At 38.5% G+C, this 13,389-nt stretch overlaps 2 protein-coding genes across 3 annotated transcripts in view; both read right to left on the bottom strand.

Annotated features, from left to right (window-relative positions):
- Positions 1 to 503: 503 nt before the first annotated feature.
- On the bottom strand, positions 504 to 1,715 carry LOC121406312 (gastrin/cholecystokinin type B receptor-like). Its single transcript, XM_041597324.1, has one exon. The coding sequence runs from the start codon at positions 1,713 to 1,715 to the stop codon at positions 504 to 506; it is 1,212 nt and encodes a 403-aa protein (XP_041453258.1).
- A 10,260-nt stretch (positions 1,716 to 11,975) lies between these two features.
- LOC121405926 overlaps positions 11,976 to 13,389 on the bottom strand; it is a 38,425-nt gene continuing 37,011 nt past the window's right edge. For both annotated transcript variants that reach the window (XM_041596923.1, XM_041596922.1), the window contains exon 3: positions 11,976 to 12,491. In XM_041596923.1, coding sequence (XP_041452857.1) covers positions 12,097 to 12,491 — 395 coding nt within the window. In that variant the 3' untranslated portion in view covers positions 11,976 to 12,096. The remainder of the gene's footprint in view (positions 12,492 to 13,389) is intronic.

The following is a 13,389-nucleotide window of genomic DNA, read 5'->3' on the forward strand; positions in this document are numbered from 1 at the left end:
AAAATTGAAAAAAATAAACTAATTTTTCCAAACTAACAAAATTCTTACCAAGCAATGATGTCCACTAATTAAACAAAAACTATTTTCCTATTATAATTTACGATAATCTGCCACCATTAAGAGACTATATTATACCTATGACTTGAGTAATTGTAGTTTATATAATTATTACTCATGTAATCTTACCGGACAATGAATAGGTCTAAACCATGCATCAATTGAACTAAAAGCTATATTAAAAATATATATAAGCAACAAATTTGATTATAATTCAGCGCTTTCAAGTTCAATTCTATAGTTGAATCTGACTTTCTATTTGACCATCAAACATAAATTTGTATCATATTACTCAAAATCAATTGTTCCTAAATTTCCTGAATATTTCGATATTTCTATAATGTGAAAAAGGTATGCAGGTCGCTGAACGTTAATCAAAATTAAATTGAAATGGGAATTGTCTGAAAAATCCAGTCCTGATCGACCGTATACAATGCACTTTTTCATTAAGAATTATAATTCTTGATTTGAATAAAAATGTCTTTGCAATTCTGTCGAAATCGCTTGTTGAGAGGCCAATATATGAAAAAGTTAATGGCTGAATTGATTTCGTAGAAACGGAAACATATGGCGTAAAGCGTGTGGTGAAGATCTGACCTACTAAAGAATTCACGACGTACTTCAACAGGGAGATAACGTCCTATAATGGCAGGAAGCCAACTTACGACGTAAAACACGGTCACCCAGCCAAGCATCAGCGTCAGGCGATTCTCTCCCTGTCTTCCCAAAGCGGTTGTATCTACCGCAGTGGCGGTTGCGGTAGCGGCTCCGGGGTTTACTACAGAGACCCTTTCACCCAGAGGATGTGATCCAACCGCAGTACTATAAGTTCGATTTGCAGGATTGACTGCTTCATTCTTTAAGTTGGTTTCGGTATTAGTAATGGTCAAGAGCTCCCCTACATTGTCTTCATCTGACGTATTTCTGTGGAGGGTATCGGATGGTCCAGCCTGCTTTGGATCTGTCGATGTCGACAAGCCAGAACCTGATGTACCTTGACCGGTGTTATTACCGGTTAGGGAAGGCATGGTCGCGGTAGCTTCCATGTCTGATTTCGTGTGCGATGGCTCACTGGCGGTTAGAGCCGTTCGGACCTTTGTCTGCCGTCGTAACGCAAAGACAATGCGGGTATACACCGCGGTAACAAGGATGAGAGTTACTACCATGTAGCTCTGGACAGCATACCGGTCATAGCTCAAGAACCATTGCAAATCCTGGCGGTAGATACAGTCCTTGATCGTCGGTTCATAGCGCACGGCAGCTAACACTGGGGAATAAAGAAGCGCGGTTCCGATGATGCAGAGAATTATGACGGCGATGGCGGTCTTGACGCGAGGACGGCGATGGATCGGCCGACAAACAGCGAAGAAGCGGTCAACGCTTATCGCCAGTGTCACCGCCATCTGGGCCATGGCGATCCACCCCGTGAAGAAAAATTGAAACTGGCAGAAGCTGTTGCTTCTCACCCAGGGTCGGAACTTGGCAATGATGAAGAAAGATGAGAACAAATCCACAGCTGCGAGGCCCATGATGAATATATCCGTGCCATTCTTGACTTTCTTTCTGGAGTATCCAGCTAATATCAGGACATTCCCTGGCACACCAAGGCATATCAGGATGGCATAGAATGATATGAAAACCTCGCGGTTGATAGCCATTTCTTTCGTTTAAGAAATACTCGTTAAAATTCCGAAATAAAATTAATGCCCTTCACGCACCAGGTAATATTTTTTATTATCACCGCTGCGATTAATCCATTGAGTTATCGCCATTATTGTGAACAGCATGAACATGGTAAGAACTGATCCACTCTTGCTTATCTACACGAAGAATCTGGTGAAGAAGTGCAGATGAGCATCGGATGGAATGAAATACGTCAGGCATTAGCAAAGAATAATTACCACCTCTGTGACTGCGTTCGGGCGGGAGGCGCAGCCAATTACAACGCTGCTCTGAACATGCTGAAGCGAGAATCAAATTTGTGTAGGGGAATTGAAATTCCACCCTATTTATGTCAACCCATGATAGTTTCATTTTGCATCACTACATCACTGCCTAGCTCAGTGTGATATTTAGAATGATATTCAGACATCCTACTCTAGATCCAGGGGAGATAGGGGCATGAGCCCTGTCCCCTTTAGGACAGGGATGGAGGTGCTTGCCAAATTTTTCTTCGACAGGAAAAAGCTTCAATTTTTTTATTAATAAGTGGCATAACTACATGGGCCACGTGCCCCCTCCCCCTATCCGCTGGCAAAATAAAATGGAGGAAGGAGATAATAAATATTCTAATTTATTACATAAGAAATATTTTTCATAACTTTATGAAACATGATTTGCTTAGGATCTTTGTGCTCAACCTTCGTGGTGCTCGCATTGTCTATTTAATGAAAAATATAATCCTCTTGTACTAAAAGATCCCGTTTTCAAGTCAATATACACCAAATATATTTCCTCACACTTCGAGTTGTTGTTTTAATATTTAGTGACACGGGCTTCTTTTTCATGACTTCCTAAAGTGATCCCCCTTTAAAGGTCTGAATGCTCTTACAGTCCGTGCTTACCTTCGTATTAGTGGATTGGTGAGATATGTCTGCTCTTCATGAATAAAAAAAAAACAGTCATTAAAACGTCTTTTTTCTGGTCTGAATATCAAAAATGTTAAGGTGGCGCTGCGCGCTCGCATCATTTGGTAAATGAAATACGTATGATCTTAGTGATTTCCTATGAACAAGCGTAAAATGCCACTCTTCAGGCCTGAATTAAAAAAAAAATCACCTCCCGCTTCGCGCTCGCAATAATTGATTAATGAAATACGTATTGTTTATAATTGCAATGACTACAAAAAGTGCTTCATGTGTGTAAGTGTAAATCTTACAAAATCCGCAAACGCTCAGGCTTGTCGCTCGCATTACACGACTATGGTGAGATATGTATGCTCTTCATGAATTCCTTTAAAAAATGTTCCTATGTCCCTGTTTGGGGTCAATATGTCAATAGGCTTATAATGTCCCTTTTTAGGTCTGAATTTTAAAGAATTTCAAACTTGCTCTTCGCGCTCGCATTATTTGATCAGTGAGATAACGATACACAATACGGCACTGTTATTGATGGTTTAAAAATCCCCCGTAAGTCCTGGATACGCCCCTGTCCATATAGCCAAATCCACCGCTACGCAATCATTTTCCATTTATTTCTTTATCTCATTTCCGGGCGAAGGACGTGTCTTTTGAGCATTATGCGCAAATTATTGATTAATGGAGTTTTATAATGCTACCAAGGCAAAATGTCCCACGAGGCCATTATTGCATTGGGAAAAAAATCCCCATTATCGATGGCTTGAATAAAAAATGTTAACGTTTATAGCCGGTTGGCAATCTGATTATAAACCTTTTAGAGGAAACTTTGCTTTCATAAACGGGTTGAATGAACGTAATTAAACTGATAAACACAGAAAAATAACTTACTCTTTTTTACTTTAAGGTTCCGATTTCTGAATAAAGCAAAAAACATTCGGTAATGCATTAATATTATTCATCTAGGATCATTTTAATTACTCATTATTTTAGCTGTTATTGACTTCTATTCTCCGTCAAAAAACAAAGCTTTTAAATGCAAATTTAAAAAAAATCAATTTCCTCTGCACCAAATCATATTTTTTCTCCTGCGTATGGCCTTCATGTTACCATGTACGAGCAGTAAAAGAGATACAGCTTACAATCATCATATGGTGATCAGAAACAAAATATTAAAAGAAGTGTCATTATACTTTTCTGAAAAACATAATCCGCTTTACGATTCGATTTGAATTCGAGGAGAATTTTTCTCAACTGGAGGAAAATCCATATTGTATCGTTCGAAATATGAAAGAGAAATACTCGAAGATTCTTTATGCCAAATTGATAGTGGGCCCAGCAGCCACTTTGCATGAATGACATTGAAGAGGGTACCGCACATTGTCGGTGCCGGTAGTATTATTGCTTGAGTCCATTAGAAAGAAAAGATGCAGCCATGAGACCTGAGTGACTTTCATCTATCGAGAAAGTGGTATAGGCCTACTTATCACAAGGAATGATGAAAGGATATGTAAAGGTTGGTGTAGGTGAGCGTCGGTGCAAGTGGTTGTGGGCATGATGAGTCATGTGTGAGGGTGTGTGTGGGTCATCATAACTAATGGGTACGTGAGGGTGTGCATGTGTAATTGGGTAGGTTGTGTATGGGTGTGTGTGGATTAATGGTGTGGGTGTGTATGTGCAACAGTACTATGTTGGTAGGTAGTGATGTGCATGTGTAATTGGGTAGGTTGTGTATGGGTGTGTGTGTGGATTAATGGTGTGGGTGTGTATGTGCAACAGTACTATGTTGGTAGGTAGTGTATGCATGTGCGGGGGTTAGTAAAGTGGGTGTGTATGTGCATGATAAATGTGTGGGTAGGTTGTGTGTGGATAAGTAATGTACATGAGTAATATGTGGGTGACGGTGTGTTTGTGCATGGGTAATGTGTAGGTAGGTAGGGTATGCGTGTGTGTGGATTAGTAATGTGGGTGTGTATGTGCATGAGAAATTAATAGATGAGGGTGTGTACGTGCATTAAAAATGTGTGGGTGTGTATGTACATGAGTATTGAGTAAGTGAGGGAGTGTATGTCCATGAGATATGTGTGGGTGCTGAGGATGTGTATGTACATGAGTAAAGTGTGGTTGAGGGTGTGTATGTGCATGAGTACTATGTTGGTAGGTATTGTTATATGCATGCACGGGGATTGTGGGTGTGTATGTGCATGAGAAATATGTGAGTTAGGATGTGTATGTACTTGAGTACTGTGTAGGTGAATAAGTGTATGTCCATGAAATATGTGTGGCCGAGGATGTGTATGTGCATGGGTAATGTGTGGGTGAGGATGTGTGTGTGCATGAGTACTATGTGGGTAGGTAGTGTATTCACGTGCGGGGGATTAGTAATGTAGGTGTGTATGTGCATGTAAAAGGTGTGGTGAGGGGGTGTATGTTCATGAGATGTGTGTGAGCGAGGATGTATATGTGCAAGGGTAATGTGTGGTTGAGGGTGTGTATGTGCATGAGTAATGTGTGGGTGAGGATGTGTGTGTGCATGAGTACTATGTGGGTAGGTAGTGTGTGCACGTGCGGGAGGTTAGTAATGCGGGTATGTATGTGCATGAGAAATGTGTGAGTGAGGGTGTGTATGTACTTGAATATTGTGTAGTTGAATTATAATACCCTTTTCATAAACCTATCCTCCAATTAGCCGCCTAAGAGTAATGCGGATAATTCAATAAAAATTGCGTTCATAAACTCCGAAAATAAGCCGCATTATTTTTACGAGCGCCCGTCCTGAAAAAGGCGGATAATCGCCATGACAACTGGACACGCCCCCTCCGATGCGGTTGTGTTGGAAAAGGGTGACCTTGTGACCGCACCATGGCAATTATCCGCATTATTTGGAAATGCGTTCATAAACTCAAAATCTTGTCCCGATACTGCTATTATGCGGATAATAGCAGCATCAGAGTAATGCGGATAACTCTTGTCCTCCTCCAATTTTACGACCAAATTATGCTGCTATTAGCCGCCTAATTCATTTTAATGGGGTTTATGAAAGGGGTATTAGTGTATGTCTATGAAATATGTGTGGCCGAGGATATGTATGTGCATTAAAAATGTGTGGGTGTGTATGTGTGTGTGCATGAGTACTATGTGGGTAGGTAGTGTATTCACGTGCGGGGGATTAGTAATGTGGGTGTGTATGTGCATGAGAAATGTGTGAGTCAGGGTGTGTGTGTGCATGAGCACTATGTGGGTAGGTAGTGTATTTACGTGCGGGGGATTATTAATGTGGGTGTGTATGTGCATGAGAAATGTGTGAGTGAGGGTGTGTATATATTTGAGTACTGTGTAGGTGAATAAGTGTATGTCCATGAAATATGTGTGGCCGAGGATATGTATGTGCATGAGTAATGTGTGGGTGACGATGTGTGTGTGCATGAGTACTATGTGGGTAGGTAGTGTATTCACGTGCGGGGGATTAGTAATGTGGGTGTGTATGTGTATGAGAAAGGTGTGGTGAGGGGTTGTACGTTCATGAGTTGTGTGTGAACGAGGATGTATATGTGCAAGGGTAATGTGTGGTTGAGGGTGTGTATGTGCATGAGTAATGTGTGGGTGAGGGTGTGTTTGTGCATGGGTATATGTAGGTAGGTAGGGTATGCATGTGTGTGGATTAGTAATGTGGGTGTGTATGTGCATGAGAAATGAATAGATGAGGGTGTGTACGTGCATTAAAAAAGTGTGGGTGAGGGTGTGTATGTACATGAGCATTGTGTGGGTGCATGAGTAATGTGTGGGGAGGACTTGTATGCATGTGTGTGGATCAGTAATGTGGGTGTGGGCGTGTGCATGAGTACTATAATGGAGGTGTGCATTTGTGTACATTTGTTATAATTACTATAAAGGGGTCAAAAATTAGTTGTTATTAGCAATTAGGCTGGAAAATGAGAGAAATGTATTAAATGTTGGAGGGATTACATTTACAAATAATTATATTTTTGTGCGACCAACTACCCCATTCCCGTTTCATGTGGTAAACATGAACTTCTAAATGTCATCTTCTCATCAAAACGTATATTTGTATATTCATGTTATCATGGGGCACATTGTCCCATGCATTGATGAGAACAATATTTTCGGTTATCTTGATTCATTTGAATGTCAATATCTATGAAATTTATCTAACGTCTTTCTGCTGGACAACGTATATCGCGGTGCTGACATACAGCTTTTCAGAAGTCAAGTTGGCGGGATAAGTCCCACTTCAAAGCTTCTGTAGAATAGTAAAACAATATTTTAAACTCCTTTTTGAGAAATTGAAGAAATACGAAAGGAAGGCTAATAACTGTTGCGTTTTAAACGTGATTTTATTGAACGTTCTTTATATACAAACAAAGATAATACCATGATTTCATGGCTCTGAGTAAAAGTAGAATGCAGAGACATTTGATAGTTTCAAGGGTCAATGAAAAAAAATTACGCTTAAAATGAACATTCTAAATACAAATGCAGCAGTCACCTAATATTAATAATGATTACAATGATAATAATAATATGCAACATTTATATAGCGCTTAATACAAATCTTTCTAAGCGGTGCATACTATTACCCCGGCTTTGGCACGGCTACCCTGATCGAGCATTCAAGAAATTCCTTCCTTCCGGGTACCCATTTACTACACCTGGGTCGAGAGTGGAAAATGTAGATAAACGCCAATAAAGGGGGTTTGAGTATTTTAGAGCTTACGTGTGGCTTTTCTTCAATGTACCACAGCTCTTCTACATGTCAAATGTAGAGTATTTTCTCCTCGATCTATTCCAAGATATCAATACAAACAAAAGTAATCTTTTAAGAGTTCTAAAGACAATAAACTATTTTTAATACATAAAACCAAAAGGGGAAAGGGTATCCTAGGCATGCTCCTGTTGGGTTATAGCCTTTACTGTGCTAGAGCACTATTACAAACGGCAGAACAATAATAATATTAATAATAATTATAATAATATCAATAATGATGAATGTAAATATAAAATATGGATACAAAAGTTGCTTTATTATACCACATAACGCAATTTGCCTTGCCGATGGCTTTAAAACACGATATTTTTTATTTAAAGTCGAAATACGGGGAGGGGATGGGGTAAATTCGGAGGGCTCCCGTGGGCGTATATAGGCTTAAATAAACCAAAAAAAAAATCTTCAGGAAACATGTTGACTGATGTCTCATACATCTGTCTTTTCCAAGTCGATAATACAAGTCAAACTGGTTTTGTAAAGTAGCGGGAATGCCGCGGGGAATGCAGTTTTGCCACTTCGGGGTCTCCAAAAGATATATTTAACAAAGTTAAAATATGGATTGAGGTGGGGTACATTCGTCATGATTACTGTGCCAGAGCTTCATTAAAGCAGTAACCTGCAAAGCAATGACTCCTGTACATTTTCCACTAAGAGAAACAAATTAGAAACAAATAAAACAAAATTAATAGTGTTTTACCGATACCGAAATGCATTTTGCCCGTATATACCATAGATTACAGTGTGGCAGATACACCAACAAAAGCGATAGGAGAAGCCGATGGAAGCTATTGTGTTGAGAATATCTCGAATGACATACCATTGATCGCTTTGTTGTCCGATTCGTGAGTGTGACTGTGACATAGAGGTCGTTTTGGTCTCGTTTTAGCGCAATATCACGTCATACATTTTGACATTATTTGCCCTCTTTCCAAGCAAATTAAGGCACTAATACTGTCATGAAGCATATCGACCTTTTCGCTAATATATTCTCTTTCATGTAGAATGTTGACATTGTGTATTAATTGCTGTTATTTATAAAATAGTTTAGGATTCATGAAAAAAATACTCTGTTTTAAATTATAATTTGCGTAATTCATGTAAATTAGGTAATAATGAACAAGGATATCCCAATCATTTTATGTCAATTTTTTTCCCTTTCTTACCCTAAGTCTTTATTTCCAATTTTAGGACAGTTCTGGTTAAATATATATCCTTAAATACTTGTTTCACTAAATCGACCTAATATGCAAATTTATGCAAATTACTTGCTTATTTGCATAGATACAGCGTGTCTCTTTGGATGAATCCTTGTCTTTTGACTCAAGGAACATTTTTGCCAAGTGGGACATTTGTACTAAAAAATGCAGCGTTCACCCCTTTTTTTGCAGGTAACAAGTCTACTAAGTGCTGCGATGGGATACTATAGTTCCACCCCCCCCCCCAACCAAAAAAGGAATAATAAATAAATAAATAAGTAAAAAAAATGCATACAAAAATAACAAAAATAAAATTAAAAAGATGAAATACATTAAAAAGTGAAAACCACAAAGAATGTAAGCTATGTGAAAAGGCAAATAAGAAAAGTAAAGGTTTTAAATGGAATTGGACTAGGATTTCAAATATCATGAGAATATCATGTAGTATGAATAATTTGCTTATACGTATTACGTATTCATCTGATGAAAAAAAAATCGTAAAATATGCATATTTTGTTATTTGCACCTGAATTCAACGACATCTTTCAGCTGATATACCAAACCAACAATTGTTAAATAATTGCATATTAGACTGAGATAATATGCAGCGCTTATCTACGTTAATATACACATTCACTCCACTTTATATCAACACCTTTTGCAATATAATTTTTAAAAAGAATTGGTAGAAAAAATATTGATACAGATTCAAACTAAAGACACCTTTTTAAGGTTAATATCTTAGACTGTTTGACATGAGATAGAAATCACATGGATACCGAAATATACACAACCCTCATCTATTCAATTTTTTTTACCGAAACATAATCTTTCACCTTAGTCTCCTACGAATAAAAAAAATCTACATATCAAAACTGAATAAATCCATCCAAAGTAAATGTTGGAAGTAAACAGTTGCACTACAGGAACAGTGTGACACAGACCAAAGAAAATCAGGCTCACAAGATTTACTAAAAGACATGTTTTTCTGCTAGAGATGGATAAATGTGTGGCAGGAAGTATACCCAACCACGTTATTAAAGGTCAAGTCCACCCCTGCAACATGTTGATTTGAATTTTTTTTTAAAGAAAATCAAACAAGGATTAAGCTAACTGCTAAATAAATTCAGTTATGAATTTTCAAAAAAATTAGTATATTAACAAAAAACTGTAAAATATGTAAGACACATGCGAACTGTAAATGAGGGTGCATGCATATTACATAACATATTATAACATTTTATATGCATGCTTTTCACATTGAAAAAATTGTTTGGTTATTTTGTGTGAAAATGTGGAATTGCCATTGCTGCAACGATTTATGAATCAATGAAGAACTTCCTTGATTGTCATATTAAAAACAAGGTATATGTGGTTTATAGTGAATGATGAGTGTGATATCATCGGCTCTCCCAGTGGCATACTGATCTGCAGGTTGTGCAGCATATGTAATAAAAAGTTAATAATAAATCGTTCTGTTAAAATAAAATTCATTAAAACTGAAAGGTTGCAATTGGTTTTACCTTCAATTCTGTTTCATTTTGGTCAGTGGTATGATTGTTTGATATTTTATTTATTCATTCACATCTTTCTTTATTGATGTGGACTCATTGGCGGCGGAAGCCAAACAAATTAGGGGGGTCTACCTGAAATTTTGTGATGGCCACATGTCAAAAAATTTGACAAGCAAAAAAAAGTCATCAACCTAAATTTTCGGGGGGACAAGAGACATTTTAAGGGGAGTCCACCAGAATTTAGGGGGACGCAGGAAACAAAATTGACTAGCAAAAAAAAGGTTATCAGCTAAAATTTAGGGGGGGGGGTCGTCCCCCTCCCACACCTCAAATTTGGGGGATCTTTCCCCCGCCCCCCCCCCGCCTGCTTCCGCCGCCTATGTGTGGACTTGACCTCTAATGATGCAGGTTTGAATTATAAACCTTATGATATTTTTCCATTTCACATTTTCATGAAACGGTAATATGCATAACGTGACCGAAATGGAATTCGAAGTTGAGTCCATGGTTCCACACACATGCACTTCGTTATTCAATAAGATGATTTTGTCTAACTGAGCAACAAATTATTCTTCATCAAAATGTCACTGGAATATATAAATTATCATGATACAATATAGAAAGAATATGTTTTCAGACGTTAAGGCACGGCACCCTAACCGCCGTACGTACCCAACACGGGCCGCGGTTCGGTATTCTAAGGGGGGGGGGGGGCTGACCATGCCAAAAATTGCAATCATATGGTCATTTTTACGTTTTTTGTACACGGTTTCCGCGGCCCCTGCCTAATATCAGCTCCTTGCTAATATCTCAATAGAATATCACAATTTATGTAAGAATGAGAATGTTTGACATTTCAATATTTCAAAATTTTGATCGTATGTTTTCAGTTTTCGATATTAAATTGCTTCATAATTTTCCCGCATTCATTCGAAACGACCGTTGGCTAGGTTTTGCCTGTTAATGTATACACATCTTTAAAATTTTAAAACGTACACATACATTGCCTTATAATTTTTGCTAAAAGAAGTACATCGTATACCGATATGATTTCGAGTCTTCGAGAAAAGATTTTAAGTTAAACCCGGTGAGTGTATTGTGTTGGAATTATATTGGAATTAATGTGTACGCCTCAAAGAGCGGACATTTTTACTTTATTAACAGTCCAGAGCTCCAGGCAATTCCCTTTCTTGTGGGAAGCGATAATTATGGTCAGTCGGGGAGATCAAGTGGCCTGACAAAGCGGGCGCTATTTAAATTTATTCTTGTTCCAATTAAACTTTATATGGTGGTGTATATTGAGACATTTGTGCAAGCTCAGAATCATTCCCAATAAATAGTGGGATAAAATGTATAAAAAAGCATGCAGTGGCGAATAGCTAGGAGGGCCCCATCGTAGAAGAAATACTTTACAAACTGTACAAATAGACAAGAACACTAACTTTTTAAAAATGAAGAAAGTGGGTCCCAACCCCTGACGTAGATGGGGTGGTGGTGTGATTCGAACGATTCCTTGCCTTTGTTGGTAATGTCAACGGTTAACTTGTTACAGGAATTTAGGGTGGAAATAGGGCCTCATTCCTGGTAGGTGTTTCATAAAGCAGCTTCTATAATATACAAAAAAGTTACAAGCGACTTTACAAACGATTGGTGATCCTTCCTTGGCGCTAGATCAACATCAATGAAAATTTGATTTATATCAATTTATCACCAGCCGTTCGTAAAGTCACTCGCAACTAACGGACGGTTTTATGAAACATTTACCTGGCCAAGCTTGGATTAGCCGTTTGAAGGAGGAGCTAGTGGAATACGGCCGATTTTTTTTTTTTTTTTTTTTGAAAATATATTTGGGGGTTACTTAAACAGATAATTCCAAGGTTCCCGAAGATCATTACATCTTTCCGGTTAAAGACTGCTTCGTTAGTACTGGGATATCAATTTAAAACAATATTTTTGTTGAATAACTTCTAACTTGACTGGTAGTTGGGAAGTTTGACGGCCTCGACGTACCCTGGAGGAGGAGGGTAGGCGGCATTTGCCCCAGAGGCTGGTGGGTACATCGCCACTCCTTGGTTCTGTGGAGGATACGCATTGCCAGGACCCGGAGTGTAAGCCGAATTGATGACAGGTCCTTGATGCTGCCCATAGGGTGGTGCCTGTTCCGGTGGAAGCACTACGCCACTTCCTGCAGTAACTTGCGTAGTGTCGATTGTCGTTGTCTGAGTTTGATCCGCTGGGACGCCTTCTACGTAGACAATTCGTTGTTCCGGTTCTCGCTTCCGGTTGTAATAGCAGCAGCCCCGGATAATCGCAATAATTAGACAAAAAGGGATCCAGACATAGAGATACCAAGAATCGTAATCTGAAATAATTAAAAAAAATATATATCATGGAAACTAAAGGGTAACAAAGAGGAAGATTATCCTGGTAGTAAGTCGGTTTTGATTGAATAAGAAATGTTAAAGAAAAATATTGGTGAAGGCTTGATTAAACTTGATCAAAGCATGGGTGTCGATTTCTTATGACGATTAGGGTGTATGATTGGTGTCCAGGTGGCAAAATTCTTTTCCCCACAGTACTTCGGGACCCCAACTTGCGTCTTTGAAATAAAAGTACGCATGCGCGTGGACGACAAAGTCCGGCAATAAGAGATGTGCTGATCCATTCATGGCATGCATGCAACGCGAACGACCCAAAACGAACACAAATTTGCGTACTCTTTTTCCGAAAATTAAAGTCTTGAATATTCATATTGGGTTCCAGAACTACTGTGGGGAAAATAATTTCGCGTCCCGGAGAGGGAGCGAAGCAACCAAGCGGGGGAGGGTGTGGGAGGAAGTATCCCCCCCCCCTTGCATGGTAGGGACTTTTTAAGAAATTGACATGCGAAAATCGCACTTTAGAGCACACTAAAATCCCTTTCTAGGCCATAGTATTGTAGTCAACTTTCACTATTTATTTACCAAACATTGTAACACAGAAGTTTGAAGTTTAGGTATATTTTATTTTGGAAAATGCACTCTTTAGATGACAGGGGTTTAAAATAAACCCATTACGGCTGTAAATAGTGACCAGTCGATATTAGGATTTTAATCCTTAAAGACTTAAATGTAAATCGTTCAGATAGCTTTTCAAATCCATATTTATTAACATACTAACCATTAAGGATTAATTCTAAATCCTAACATCGACTGGTCACTATTCATAGCCGTAATGGATTTATTTTTACTAATCCCTGTAAGTTAGAGTGTATAATTTTT

The sequence above is a fragment of the Lytechinus variegatus genome, chromosome 19 (genome assembly GCF_018143015.1).
Source record: "Lytechinus variegatus isolate NC3 chromosome 19, Lvar_3.0, whole genome shotgun sequence".
Classification (NCBI taxonomy): Eukaryota; Metazoa; Echinodermata; class Echinoidea; order Temnopleuroida; family Toxopneustidae; genus Lytechinus; species Lytechinus variegatus.

Excerpts from the sequence above, each read along its gene's own strand:
- LOC121406312 (XM_041597324.1), bottom strand. The coding sequence starts at position 1,715 with ATGGCTATCAACCGCGAGGTTTTCATATCATTCTATGCCATCCTGATA.